Genomic DNA, 14,805 nt, shown 5'->3' on the forward strand with positions numbered 1-14,805 from the left:
TGCTTAGAAAAATGTTTGTTTTGAAAACATGATTTTAAGCATCCATGTATAACACATGGCAAAAAAGTGAAGATGAATCTAAAAGTGTGTTTAATTGTATGGTTTATGATTGATGAGATTGTGGGAATTTCTGAGGGATGCAAAAATTACAATGTTACTGAAGCCAGCTATTATCTGTTTAAAACTGACACATACTTATTTGATTTAAGACACACATCCATACCCAACTCACTCACCTGCTTATCCATTTCAGGTAATGCTGCACTAGACACACGGTCCTTCTTTCCTGATTGCAGCAAACGGTTGAGATCTTGAACAGCATCTTTTGTTGAAAATTCAGTCTTTTTCCTATCCGTGATCAGGATTCCTCCCCTTTGAACCACCTTTACAAATAAAATAATTAGGAATAATTTTATTGCAGGCTATAGGTTTAAAACACTCTTAATTGTATTCAACAAAATAAGCACAGAATACGATAGCACCTTACAAACTTGCCAACTTTATTGAGGCACAGGCTTTTGTGAGCAGGAGCTCACTTCATCAGATACAAAGAATGGGTTCAGTATTATAAAACCTTAAAAGCAGACTTATAAGGGAGGGAAGGGGGAAAAATAAGGTGAGAAGAAAATGGATTTATAAAAGCAGAGTAAAAAAAGCTCTCAAAGAGGAAGGTAGAAGCATTATTTTATCAGTCAGCAAATGTAGTGACTTAAGAAGTCATTGTCCTTATTCAAGATTTCTGTAATAGATTAGACTTTTCTAATGTACTTTAATTCAATTGTATTGACAAAACTTCACATGTATCACTATTGCTGAGATCTGTATGACTGGTGATGGATTGACTTGAAAGAATGAAATGTCTCATTTATAACTGATAATGTAACAACCTCTTTTCTCAGTTTCTGCTATCACAGAAATTCATTAACTTCCCACTCTTTTTTCCTCCAACTTCTCCTTTTAACTCTTTAAAGTCCTTTTAAACCCATTTAAAGTCCTATAATAACAAATCTAGGTAAGTTGCTGCTTACAAAAAGTATGCCTCCATAAAATTGCTTGTCCTGAAGGTGCTACCGGACTCTATTTTGTTGACATAGATTGATCCAGCTCCTTCTCCATCTGTACTATAAAATTCAGTATTTTCACAAATGAGAGATCAAGGCCAACAGCATATTAAGAGGTTGTATAATGTATTAGTAGAAATAGACTCAGAGACTGAATTGGTTAAGGATTGTATGATTAAGTGGGCACAAAATTTTCAGCAACCAATAATGTTGGAAATTTGGGAAAGAATTTGGGTGAGGAATGTTAAATTTACACAAGCGCAAAATATGAGAGAAAATTTTTATAAGATGTTTTATAGATGGCATTTAGACCCCACAAAGTTGTCATGTATGTATCCTAATGTACAGGCTAAATGTTGGGAGATGCGATTGTGAAGATGCTACTTATTACCATATATGGTGGACTTGTAAAAAAGTTAAAGCATTTTGGATTAAAGTATGGTGGATCATGCAGAACATTCTGAAAAAGAAGATTAAGTTTACCCCACAGTTCTTTCTACTAGGAATAATTATGGATTGTACAGCTATAGAGACTAAATTGATTTTGAACTTAATAACAGCCGCGAGACTTTTGATTGCTCAATATTGGAAGAAAGAAGAATTACCTACAATTGAAGAATGGACACTCAAAGTATCAAATCTGGCAGAAATGGCAAAAATTTCTGCTTACTTGAAAGACTATACACAAGAAAAATATATTTTAGAATGGAAAATGTGGATTGATTATATTCAAAATAAGTATCAGATAAAAAAATATCAAATAGCATATGAGTAAATTTAGGAAATATTTTGTATTAGATATATTTCTGAAGGAGAGGGGAATTGAGAGTGTGATTATGTGTGGAGTGACTAGAGATTATAATTTAGGAATTATTTTGGATTATGATTGTTAGTTTTGATACCCTGCATTTTGTTCTGGGAAGTCGGGGTGGGGGGTAAGGGGGAGGGGAATTGGGGGGGTTGAGGGTAGAGGATGGAGTGATGGTTAATGTACAGGGATTATTGAAGATGTATAAATATAATTAATGTAGGGTCGGGTCTGCCCAGCTACCATTTTAGAATGGTGGGGAGGGAGAAAAGAGGAGAGAGTAGGAGGTAGGAAAGAGGAGGGGAAAAAAATTCAGTATTTTCAAATAAAGTTCTATTACTTTTAGAATAGAATTTTTTTTATTGGCCAAGTGTGGCCAAGAATTTGTCTCGGTGCATTTGCTCTCAGTGTACATAAAAGAAAAGATACATTCATCAAGAATCATAAGGTATAACACTTAATGATAGTCATAGGGTACAAATAAGCAATCAGGAAACAATCAATATCAATATAAATCATAAGGATACAAGCAACAAAGTTACAGTCATACAGTCATAAGTGGAAGGAGATGGGTGATGGGTGATTAATAGTAGTGCAGATTTAGTAATAGTTTAACAAGTGTTGAGGGAATTATTTGTTTAGCAGAGTGATGGCGTTTGGGAAGAAACTGTTCTTGTGTCTAGTTGTTCTGTACAGTGCTCTATAGTGTCGTTTTGAGGGTAGAAGTTGAAACAGTTTATGTCCAGGATGTGAGGGATCTGTAAATATTTTTACAGCCCTCTTTTTGACTTGTGCCTATTTTCAAAGTATGCTAAGAGTTACTTTCATACCTAACTGACCCACAAAGGAAAAGAACAACTTCTAAAGTACAAAGAGAGATGCAAACAGCATTGGTAAGGACTAGAGCTCTTTGATCACTCAATAAATTTCATGACTGGCATTGAAGCATTACATCATTTTCACACCAATAAAAAGCCATGGCAATGCAGCACATACAGACTTTACTTAACTACAGGTAGTCCTCGTTTAGTAAGTGTTTATGCAACAACTGTTCAAAATTCAAATGGTACTGACAAACAAACATACAATCTGTACTCAAGTTATAGCCATTGCAAAGCCCTTGTAATCATGGAATGAAAATACAGGCAGTTAGCAGTCCGCTCACCATTACAACAGCAGCATTGCAGCTGCCTCTAGCCACCTATCTCTCCCCATCTGAACTACCCACCTGGCCCACTAGTAAGAGAAAATTACTGTGGCTCTGGAGGACCAGGTCTGCTCCCCACCACACATGGGAGGCCTCAACCAGTTACAGGGCCCAGCAGTTATGCATAAATTGCTGCCCTTACCTTTTTTTCCTTCTTTTTTTTGCTGACAGATGGATCTGTCTGTCACCCAGCCTATGTGAGACACGGCCCTCCTACAGAGACCTCCTTACACCATTCTGCAAACAGGCACTATTCTCATGGAAGGCTCCTTTTCCAAATGACACGATTTAAAGATGGAGCCTTCTGAAAGATAGCGAGAATGATCCAGGAGGCTCTTCCTAGCTTTCCTTGATTCCTGCTAGCAATCATGTTGGTTAGTTTTCTAGCCTTTCTAGTCTAGAAGCCTTCCTAGCGATTGTGAAAATGACACCCACTTGCAGAAGCCAGTCTCTATATGCTCTGGGCATGGCTGTCAGTTGCTGCAGACAAATACAAAGGCAAGTGGAGCAATTTCCATGTGCTGCTGGGCCCTGTAACCAGCTGAGGCCTCTTGGGTGGGTGCGGGGAAGGGGAACAGGCCTAAGCCTCCCAGCCTTTGAGCAGGTGTCTGTAGCCAGTGCGCCCAGCAGTTATTCAAGGGCTCCCTTGCCTGGTGGATTGAGGAACAGGCTGAGGGCTTGAGGGCCACAGCAGGTTTCGACATGTGATATCTTGGTCAGCCAGGCCTCCTGGTCCATGGCAGATTTCTGAGCACCAGTGGACCCTGTAGTCTGCTCAGAGCTTCCCTGACCTGAGGCACCCCCATGTTCTCCTTAATGACATATGCAATCATTTTATGACCGCAACTGGGAGAGCTGGGATTGCAGTTGTTCAATGAAGCAGTCACAAAATGTCTCAACAACCATTTCATTGAATGACTAAAGATTTCAGACCAATTATGGTCCTAAATTGAGGACTAAATTGAGGACTGACCTATACCATAGTTGGGCTAGGCAATTCCATACTAATCAAAAAATCATATGGCTGCAGCGGATTTATGTCATTTCTCCCACAGCCATTAAACAAAACACCTGTGGTCATGAAACAAGGCAGTGCTGTCCACTGATTCTCTGAGGGTGTGAAGTTAAGAGCTGCTCCCAAAAGAAATGTTTCCCAAAACATTTCTTTTGGGAATGTTTAAAACAAAATTAGATAAAAAAACAAGATACTTGATTTTGCACATTCTAACAGCGGCAAGGATTGCGTTCGCGCAATATTGGAAACTTAGTATCATACCACCAGAGAGTCTGATTATCCAAAAAGTATATGACTGTGCAGAAATGGACAGGCTTACCATAGAACTACAAGAAAAAGAAGATTCAGAATACTATGCGGTCTGGGAAAACTGGTAAACATGGACAATTAATAGAAATAGAAAATAATATATATATAAGGCTATTGATGATTAGATGTATATAATGTATATCAAAATTATATGGGAGGTCGAAATATACGTCACAGCTTTGTTGAATATGCACAATTGTTATGAAATAAAAATGTAATAAAAATATTTTTTTTTAAAAAAAGAGCTGCTATCTCCTCTTCTCAAAGTGCCTGTAGTCCCACAAACGAACTTTCTACCCCTCCTTCCCTCAAACTTTCATCCATTCCCTAGAATTGTAGTCCCAGGCATTCAAGCTGGTGGTCCTGCTGCCTGGTTAACCGAGCCACACCCTGATATTTTCAAAAACACGCTGACGTCCACAGACAGCGTCACCTCATCCAGTCTTTTAAGCTTACAAAAACAAATGCTATGACAGAGTGGAAAAGGAGGCAGTGTGGCAGGAAAGGTGATAAGCAAAAGCCTCTATGGGAACGCATAGGTGATGTCTAAGATTGATAGCTATTACAAGCGGATAAGAGGACTATGACTCAACTGCCAGGACCACAGACCACAAACCACAATGAGTGTAAATATCCTAGTGAGACACCTGCCTTGGGCTTGAAGCTTCGTCTGGAAGTCAGCAACAATTTGAAAAAAGAGCAACCACACTGAAACACCACAACCAGTGTAAGAATGTTTGGAAAAGGCAACGGTTGTATATTTCTTTAAGGACTTTGAGACTTGTGTTTGAATGGTGTCTTAACAGAGTATAAAGGACTGACTGAGCATTAAAACGAAGTTATGTGACAACATCGCCCTGAAAACTCCAAGCGGAGTTCACCCAGAGCAATAGCCTGTTGTTGGGGAAAGTGTGTATTGTAATAAAGCATCGTGTACAAGTTTACTGCACTGTGTTGTGACCAGTCTTTGGACAGCAAACAACCCTCAAACTCTGCTAGCTAGAAGCTGGCTGTGATACGCATACATGGCAAACATTTGATCACGGGACACTGCAATAGCTTAAATACACACCAGCTGTAAAGGGCCTGAATCTCCATCACATTATTGTGGGGATGCTGTAATTGTCGTTAAGTGGAAGGACAGGTCATAAATTTGAACAGTTGCTAAACAGGGCAATTGCTAAATAAGGCCTACTTGTTCAAGCTATCATACTTGGGGCCAAATATTTTTCCTAGAGGATTTTTCTTCCAAATTGTACAATTTGGAGATACCCTTAAGAGTCAGTATTGATTTAAATATTTGCCTTTTCAAGTAACTGTTATTACAGACAACCAATGCCTTGATTCTGTTGTTCAGCTTTTATATCTTCATTGAACCAGATGCCTTCAAATTTCAGATCTTTATTGTTGGTGCACAACATATGTACAATGAGATTGGTTGAGCTCCCTCAATGCACACACACCCCCAACACAATATAATTCACAGTGAAGGAATTTTCAATTCTTCTTTGATATCTGAAAATGTGCTTATGTTGTCTTTTTGGGTTTTCTGACTAGGATTCATTTTGCATTTTTGACTCCTAGTGCTGAAATACTCCTATCTGTTGGGAAGGCCTTCAAAGCGGTTAATTCTTAACAGCTCCTGAAGAGTGTTTTTCCCCCAGCCTTAGGCAAGTAAATAGCATGCCCAATAAGCAGAAGAGTAACCAATACTCTTACGCTTGGTTATACAGTGCTACGCTACAGATTCCCTTTGAAGCTTTAATGTACCCATTAGTTAACTTAATTAGAGTGTGCAGATGCAAACCTACACAAAATAATTATTGATGTTTATTAAGGAAGCACCAAGAACTCCACAACTGAATGAGCTGCTCCATTTTATGCCCATTTTAAGTTCATTTCCTAGAGGGTTTTTTCAGTTTTAAGTTCATGTAAACAATGTCTGTGGTTTCAGAGTTTCCATGGCTTACCTGCTTCAGTTTCTCCATATCTCCAGCAGTCTCCCCAACTGGCAGCAAACATTCCTTTGGCCCCATTTGTATCAACAGTGCTTCAAGATTGGAAAACTGATCATTATCTGCAAATTCAGATATTTCTAATTTTCTTGCCAGTGAATCCACATATCCTACTCCAACAACTTTCTGTCCATTAACCGAGGACAGCTTAATGGCTACAACACCAGCTGAAGAGGACATATCATGGTTACTAAAAAGAACATCTTCAAATTGAACAAGGTTACCTGGAGAACCCTATTTAAGGAAAGAATAACACAAGAATATTAATTTCTATACAAATACAGCAATAAAACTATCAACAGATCAGGACGGATAAAAATCAATGGTTTTTTTTTTAATCAGATTTTTTTTATTTTTAATAAAATGCTTTTGGAGTAAAAATCTATCTAGAGATAGTGATTTAAGATGCATTAATAGTTTAGTTTATTCAGCATGAAATGGAGCTTATATAGCATGAGGCTGTATATTCTGCAATATTTACATTTTTGATAAACATTCAATGAATCCAAGTTCTGCAAGCTGAGATAACATGCACTACATTAATACATTCACACAATTTCACAGTAACCAGGAGATAAATCATAAAACAAAGTTCAGGAATATTGCTTTATCTCATTGTTTTGCAAATCTATGCATACTGCAAACTGTATGATTGTTTGAAGAGAAATGCCACCAGATGCCATCTCTACCACCAGGTTCTAAGTTTGAGGAAGAAGGGCAACCAGTAAAAATGAAAGTGAAACCTTCCAAGCATCTTATGAATAGAATAGAATATTAAAGAGCACCTGTCATTTCAGTTCCATCATGGCAGAGCCTGTTAGTGGGCATCCACTCACCTGCTGCCTGCCACGTCCCTCACCTTGTTGTGTCACTGCCGCATCACCAGCCGTCCCATTAAAGTGAATGAGACTATCGGTGAGTCAACAGCAGGTCAGAGGAGGCGCCACTGCGAGACAGAGATGACAGCTGCTTTTTAAAAATAATGATTTAAATCCTTTTTACTAGCGATTTAAATCATGATTTGACTTAAAACAAATTCACCCTGCAAAAGATTATCTGGATTTTTCTATACACTTATTTAAATTATCTGATACAATGTTGCAGGGGCTGCTAATCAAGAGCACTACTATTGCAACAGCTCTCCTCCTCTCTCTCTCCTCAGAGAACTGCGAGGTTAGAAAAAACTATATTTCAAATCAATAACTTCAATCAGGGTATTTTGTTCATGATCACATGGCTTAAATGTACTCTTCACTCACTGATTTCTCCTCACCCCACAAAATGTCCGTCTTTAGCCCCATAAAGTAAGTAGTTTTGGAAAATAAGCTTTTACCTAAATGTTTTAATAAATAATAAATAATAAATAAATAATAAATAAATAAATAATAAATAAATAAGCTTTTACCTAAATAAACTTTTACCTAAATGTTCCTACCTCATGATTCCTTGAAAGAGGAATCTCTTTGCTTCTTTTACCTATCTATTCAGTCTTTTGTTTCTCATCAATTTCCATAAATGACATCTTGCTGTTATGTTTGTATTTAACTTTGTGGTTTAAGAAGGGAACCAAGAAAGTAAATATGGTTCCATTCCCAATCGGTTTTATACAGATATTTCCCAAAAGGTTTGATCTAAGCTAAGGTGAAACTGCTCATTTTCAAGCGGAGGAATGCAAGAGGTAAGTTATGATTCTAGAGAACAGAAGAAGCAAAAAAAAATTCCTGCATCTTTCAAAGCTATATTGGTAGATGGGAGTTATATTGGTAGTTTTGGGTAGTTTTCCATTTTACTCCCAGTTATACTTCACATCATTCTACTTTTTCCAAGGAGAGTGAGAGGGAAAGAAGAACCTTGCAGCCTTTTGCTCAAAAATAGGGACCTGAATGTCACCAGCAGCTATCAGTTGTGGCCAAAATCCTCCCCACTTCTTTATTACAGGGGAAAAAAGTAATTGTTAGGAGAGTCCTACAGTTGCTACTTATAGGCACTATGCAAGGGACTCTAAAAAAGTTCATGGAGGAAAATCTTTCTGAGAAATATTGGGTATGTTCCAGGGCTATTGTGTTATTATGCAGTAAGATCAAATTGTTGATTTTTAAGTTATATTAATATTACTCTGTTTTGCTTTAAAATATTTTGATTTTGCCATTATTTTATTTTTACGGCAGCAGACTTACGGGACCGTCTGCTGCCACCGAATGCCTCTCACCGACCCGTGCGCTCTCACAGAGAGGGACTCCTCAGGGTGCCATCGGCCAGGCAGTGCCGACTGGCGACACCCAGGGGAAGGGCCTTTTCTGTGGGGGCCCCCACCCTCTGGAACGAGCTTCCCCCAGGACTTCGCCAACTTCCTGACCTTCGAACCTTCCGCCGCGAGCTTAAGACACATTTATCTGCGCAGGACTGGACTAGAATTTTAAATTTTTTAAATGTTTAAATTTTAAATTTGGTTTTAAAGGGGGTTTTATTATTTATATCTCTATTTTAAATATTCGGCCTATGTAATAAGTTTTTTAAATTAATGTTTTATCTTGTATATATATATATATTTTTAAGCGTCTGTAAACCGCCCTGAGTCCCTAGGGAGATAGGGCGGTATAAAAGTACGAATAATAAATAAATAAAATAAATAAATAAACCTGTATTTGGGCTGAAACTATTAAAGTTGCTGAAGGGGGAGTCTCATGACTGACAAATGCAAATAATTTTCTACACAACGAAAAGAGCTATGCAATCAAAATTTTGAAACCTGACTTCTTTGCCATATGTTAAATAGAATGCATGAATAAATCTTGTTTTATTTGGAATAATTTATTATTTTTATTTGGAATAATATTCTGAAATAACATTGCTAACACGTAAAAACGTACATCTAGCAATTAAAGAACTAAACACTCTTTGTGCAATTTTTCACAGCCTGGCAATCTCTAGATATAATCCATAAGGGTTTTATTTCACCAGATCTATAGAATGTAATATTAGGTGGGCTGCCCTAACAGAAACATCTGCAATTGCACAAGCTTTGAATTTAATTGCCAATGAAATAATGAAAAGTACTCATAGATCTATAATCAAAACAATATACATTTCTGAACACAATGAACACATACCTTATAGGCCAAATACCATTCAGATTCTTTGGTGGATTTATTTCCTGCCTTGTTCTTGTATACCTCAGCCCTGTACTGACGAATCAGAAGAAGATTTCGCACAAAATATTCAAAATTCATCTTGCTGAGTGCAACACTCTCGAGTTTCTGAGTTCCTAAAAAGGGAAAAAATTGAAGGAATATCGTTGACACATATAATTAGAAGTTACAATTTGGTTAAAATAAGATTAACGGTAAATGCTATTGATTCTGATTGGGAAGTACAGTAAAAACACAAATAATCTCTGTTAAACATACTTAAACTACAGGATGTCAGATTACAGCTCAATTGGACAAGATGAGGCCATTTGGAAGAATGCTGTTCCAAAGGGAAGAAACTGGAACAGAAAAGGCCCGTTTCTTGGTTTCACTACTAGATGGTATTGCTTAATTCATAGGAATTAAGAATGCCATCGTTTGGAATGCACTGGACAGTTTGACACTATGAGAGGCCTTATGGAAGACAAGCAGCCTCTCAAATTAACTAGGATCTAAGCCATATATTATTCTGTAATTTAGCCATTCCTTTATTCTATGCATATAATGCTCATTAGCAACAATTAACTATTTAATCAGGGATAAATCTAAGTATGTTTCTCGTCTCTAATTATAATGCCTTGAATCCCTATTCAGTCAATACAAGACTAATCAAGTTAACAGTTCTTATATTATTTTTAACATGTTTTGCAGGCATTTCAATACTTATTTTGCATAGTTTAGTATTATTTGAAGTCTTCCCAAAGCACTTATCTGAAAGAATTCCAAATATCCAGAAAGAACACATGCATTCTGCTTTACTCTCCTTTCTTTGATAAAAGTTTGTTATGCAAAAGTCAACGAAACTTTCTTCTGATACAGAAGTAAGGTACACTTAGTCAGACATAGATCAGAACATTGACTGTAAAAAGGCTGGTTATATCTGGATGCTATTACAGTTACATTTGTATCATTTCTTGATACCAATGTACTGCTTAAAGTGCTGGATTAGAAACCATGAGACCAGATGTTCAAGTCCTTCCTTACGCACAGAAGCCAGCTGGATGACTTTGTGGGAAAGTTTCCCACACTCACTCTAAGTTTAAGAGGGCTGTTGTGGGAAAAACAAGAGGAAGCCATTGACTTGCCATGCAAATTGTGCAAAACAAAAGTGAGATAAATTTGATTTGAGATAGTTGAATGGGTTGATACAGAAATTTGGTTTTGTTCCTTTTCATACAGCTTTATTTTATTCTATGTTTATATTGCATCATTGTGTGGGCAACTGATATATTTTTATAAATAATGAAATCTGAGTAGAAGCTTTTAGAATTTCAAGCGCCTATGATTGAAGGAACCAAGGACTTCTAAACAATCTGCTTCTAGCCTAGTCCAAATATTACTTTGTGTAGTTAGTTTATACTTCAATCTTTAATTGATAATCTGAAAAAGAAAAAGATGGAGCAATAATGGAAAAATATAGGGAAGTTATACTATATATGAAAAGTAAAGTTTAGAGTCTAGATCATTATGGATCATTATCATCAACCATAAACAAGGCAGGCAAAATCTCTTCTGGAACACTCGAAGCCAGCAAGCTTAAAATCACCGGATCACTTCCAGAATGTTCCAGAGTGTATGGATTCCTTGTGTTCCAGAGTGGATGAATCCACTCTGGAACACAAGGCACCTGCTTACTCTTCCTCTCCAGCAAGTGGATTTGAAGCGTCTTCTCAGATTAACTTTCGTCAGTCTGATACTCATCCAGACCCGTGGAACTAGAAATTCCATCACCTCCGGCTTGCTGGACAAGGCAGATGGAAATTGTAATTGGGAAGGTCAGCCTACACGGACTACAGCGACTTTTCAGAAGGCTTTTCCAGCGCTACCTGAAATTGTCAAGAGACTGAGCGGTTCGCCGGCATGAGCACAAAGCATGGCGTCTACTGCAGCGCTAAGGTGAAATAAATAGCGAACTCCGGGAGCGCAGTTGCAACTGAGCAACCCAACCCTGCTATTATAAGCCCGCCAAGGAGAAGTCGGGAAAGCCCCTCAGTTCAACCTGAGCCCAGGATCCGAATGATCGCTTGTGTTTTGAAGACCTCCGTCGCCGCCAGCTTTGCATCTTCGCCATGCACCGTGTAGTAGTCGCCGCGCTCAAAGAACCTCACAGTAGTATTCGGTTTGGCAGGCAACGCCAAGACGGCGCGAATAAAGCCGCTTTCGGCACCCGAGCCTTCGGGCCAGCATCCCTCCCGTGGACCAGAAACACAAGCTTCTATGGAGGCCGCCATGCTGAAATCACCCGCCACTTCGATGCCGCTAGCAAATAATAACCATTCTCCCGCCGCCAATCCGGAAGAGCAGGGCCTATTTCGGCCACCGTAATAGTCCCGCCCTCATCGCAACGCCTTCCTGAGCAAAATAGGCCTTTCGGGACACCGTCTCTGCTATATAGCTCGAAGATGCGTTGCTATTGGGAAGTGAGGGAAGATGATGTACTGTCCTTTTTACACATTTTTAACTGGAGCACGTGCTCCCTCTCCCCATTTCGTGAACAAACTTTAAGTGCATTATTAGTGTTCTATTAAATATGCACAGGGCTGTATTTTAAATATTCGCATGCAATGTCCCTTTTTACTCTTACCCTTTTCATATATTCAAATTACGTTTATACTTTTTTTAATCTGTAATCTTATATATGTTTGATAAATAAATAAATTCTGCAAGCGCTTTTTTCAGCAGCCGTTCTAATCTAGGTTGTGAATTCTAGGAATTTTGATCTGAGTACGTGAACGGAGGTGGTAAAAATCGAAAAATAGCTAAAACGTCTTTCAAGCTTTTTATTTCATTTTGTCACAACAGTATACACAAACATCGACATAAAAAAAACAACACATCATAATATATATATATATATATATAAAGTAAAAGTATGCAACAGCTCTGTTAATTTGATATTGTAGGAATTTAGCACCCACCCCCCTCCTAGAAGAATGAAATATTCTAGGAAATATTTTAAAAAGCAGAATATTATACCTTCCTGGATGAGAAATGGAGAAACATATTTTAAAGACAAAGGAGCTCCCTGCAACTTCCTGACTCCCCCCCACCTTTGTCAATGGGCCATTAAAAGCCTCAGCTAAGCTCACTCATTCTCCCCACCTTTGTCAATGGGCAATTAAGGCTTCAACCAAGCTCACTCAATCCCCCCATGATTTGCAACACAATACAACTGAAACTCACCACATGGCAAGGCTCAAGCAAGCTTGAGAGACAGCCAGCAAGGCTAGCTAAGACCCCCACCCCCTGGGAGTCTGACAACCAATCAGGATACTCTTCCTGTGCCCCAGAAAGGTCAAAGCTCAGAAAAATCATAAAACCAGGGAGCACACAGGATCTCGGCCCTTTTTCTGTTCAGGAACTCAAGCCATGTGATCCTGACCACCATTAAACCATCTTTCCAAGCAGCCTCCATGTTTCCAGTGTCTTTGTCCCCACTTGGAACTGAACCCAGATGGATATTTCTTCCAACAATATAATGAAGGGAACAATAGGACAGGAACGGTAGGCAGTTTTGTGCTCTTATGCACGCCCCTTACTTGGGCGACAAGTAAACGCGTATTTGCTTGAAATATGTTTATTATCAAGGCATTTCAAAATAAGACCTGGCAGGTTGTAACATTTAAAATACGCACCATTTTCTGCTACTTCCCCTCCCTCCTGAATCGGCGTGCTTACTCAGACCTTTTCCCTGTTTCAGAGCAGCTTCAATGAATTACCTTTACAGACAATAATAGCCTTCAAAATAACTAGATAGATTTGGGACAAAATCCAAAGTAATTCAGTGACTAAGTATACAAATAACTCTAAGTCATGGTTTGTTTGACTATTTTAAAAAATAAGCCACCTTGTGTTGCTTCATCCTTTGCATTAAGTAATAATGTAATTTATTAGCTTTGAATTTTTTTTTATTTTTTATTTAGTTATTTATTTTGTCACACAGTATATATAAGCATAAGCATGAAATAACTATACAATATATAAGCATATATATAAGTATAAGTATGTAATAACTATATTAATTGGATATTAATTGGATATTAATTGCAACTCAGTAAGGTTAAACTGCCCAAGGAGCTGCTGATTCAGTTCTACAGAGGAATTATTGAGTCTGTCATTTGTATCTTTATAACTGTCTGGTTTGGTTCTGCAACCCAACAAGAAAGACACAGATTTAAGAGGATAATTAGAACTGCAGAAAAAATAATTGCTACCAACCTGCCTTCCATTGAAGACCTGTATACTGCACGAATCAAGAAGAGGGCCAGGAAAATATTTACAGATCCCTCACATCCAGGACATAAATTGTTTCAACTCCTACCCTCAAAACGACGCTATAGAGCACTGCACAACAGAACAACTAGGCACAAGAACAGTTTTTTCCTGAAGGCCATCACTCTGATAAACAAATAATTCCTTCAACACTGTCAAACTATTTACTAAATCTGCACTACTATTTACTATTTACTAAATCTGCACTACTATTAATCTTCTCATCCTATTGTGTTGCAGATGATGGTCCCATTAACAAAGGTAGGGAGAATGAGTTTCTGTCTCTGACCCATTGACAAAGGTGGGGGGGAATGAGTTTCTGTCTCTGGCCCATTGACAAAGGTGGGGTGAGGCAGGAAGCTGCAGGGAGCTGCTTTGTCCTTAAAACATGTTTCTCCATTTCTCATCCAGGGAAATATAATATTCTGCCCTTTTTAATATTTCCTAAAATAAGCTGCTCAAAAAAATAAAGGGAACACAAAAATAAGACATCCTAGATTTGAATGAATGAAATATTCTTCTTAAATACTTTGTTCATTACATAGTTGAATGTGCTGACAACACAATCATACAAAAATTATCAATGGAAATCAAATTGAGCAACCCATGGAGGTCTGGATTTGGAGTTACACTCAAAATTAAAGTGGAAAACAACACTACAAGCTGATCCAACTTTGATGTAATGTCCTTAAAACAAGTCAAAATGAGGCTCAGTAGTGTGTGTGGCCTCCACGTGCCTGTATGACCTCCCTACAACGCCTGGGCATGCTCCTGATGAGGTGGTGGATGGTCTCCTGAGGGATCTCCTCCCACACCTGGACTAAAGCATCCCCCAACTCCTGGACAGTCTGTGGTGCAATGTGGCGTTGGTGTGTAGGAAGTTAGCACCACCCCCTCCTAGAAGAATGAAATTATTAAAAAGGCAGAATA

At 38.2% G+C, this 14,805-nt stretch overlaps 1 protein-coding gene across 1 annotated transcript in view; it reads right to left on the minus strand.

Moving 5' to 3' along the window:
• Nucleotides 1-11,906, minus strand: part of MSH2 (mutS homolog 2) — a 91,031-nt gene extending 79,125 nt beyond the window's left edge. Inside the window, exons 1-4 of the mRNA XM_058165008.1 lie at nucleotides 11,603-11,906; nucleotides 9,526-9,680; nucleotides 6,371-6,649; nucleotides 237-383 (exon numbers count right to left, since the gene is read on the minus strand). Coding sequence (XP_058020991.1) covers nucleotides 237-383; nucleotides 6,371-6,649; nucleotides 9,526-9,680; nucleotides 11,603-11,834 — 813 coding nt within the window. The 5' untranslated portion in view covers nucleotides 11,835-11,906. The remainder of the gene's footprint in view (nucleotides 1-236; nucleotides 384-6,370; nucleotides 6,650-9,525; nucleotides 9,681-11,602) is intronic.
• Between the last annotated feature and the right edge of the window lie 2,899 nt (nucleotides 11,907-14,805).

Source organism: Ahaetulla prasina, chromosome 1 (assembly GCF_028640845.1).
Source record: "Ahaetulla prasina isolate Xishuangbanna chromosome 1, ASM2864084v1, whole genome shotgun sequence".
NCBI classification, from domain to species: Eukaryota; Metazoa; Chordata; class Lepidosauria; order Squamata; family Colubridae; genus Ahaetulla; species Ahaetulla prasina.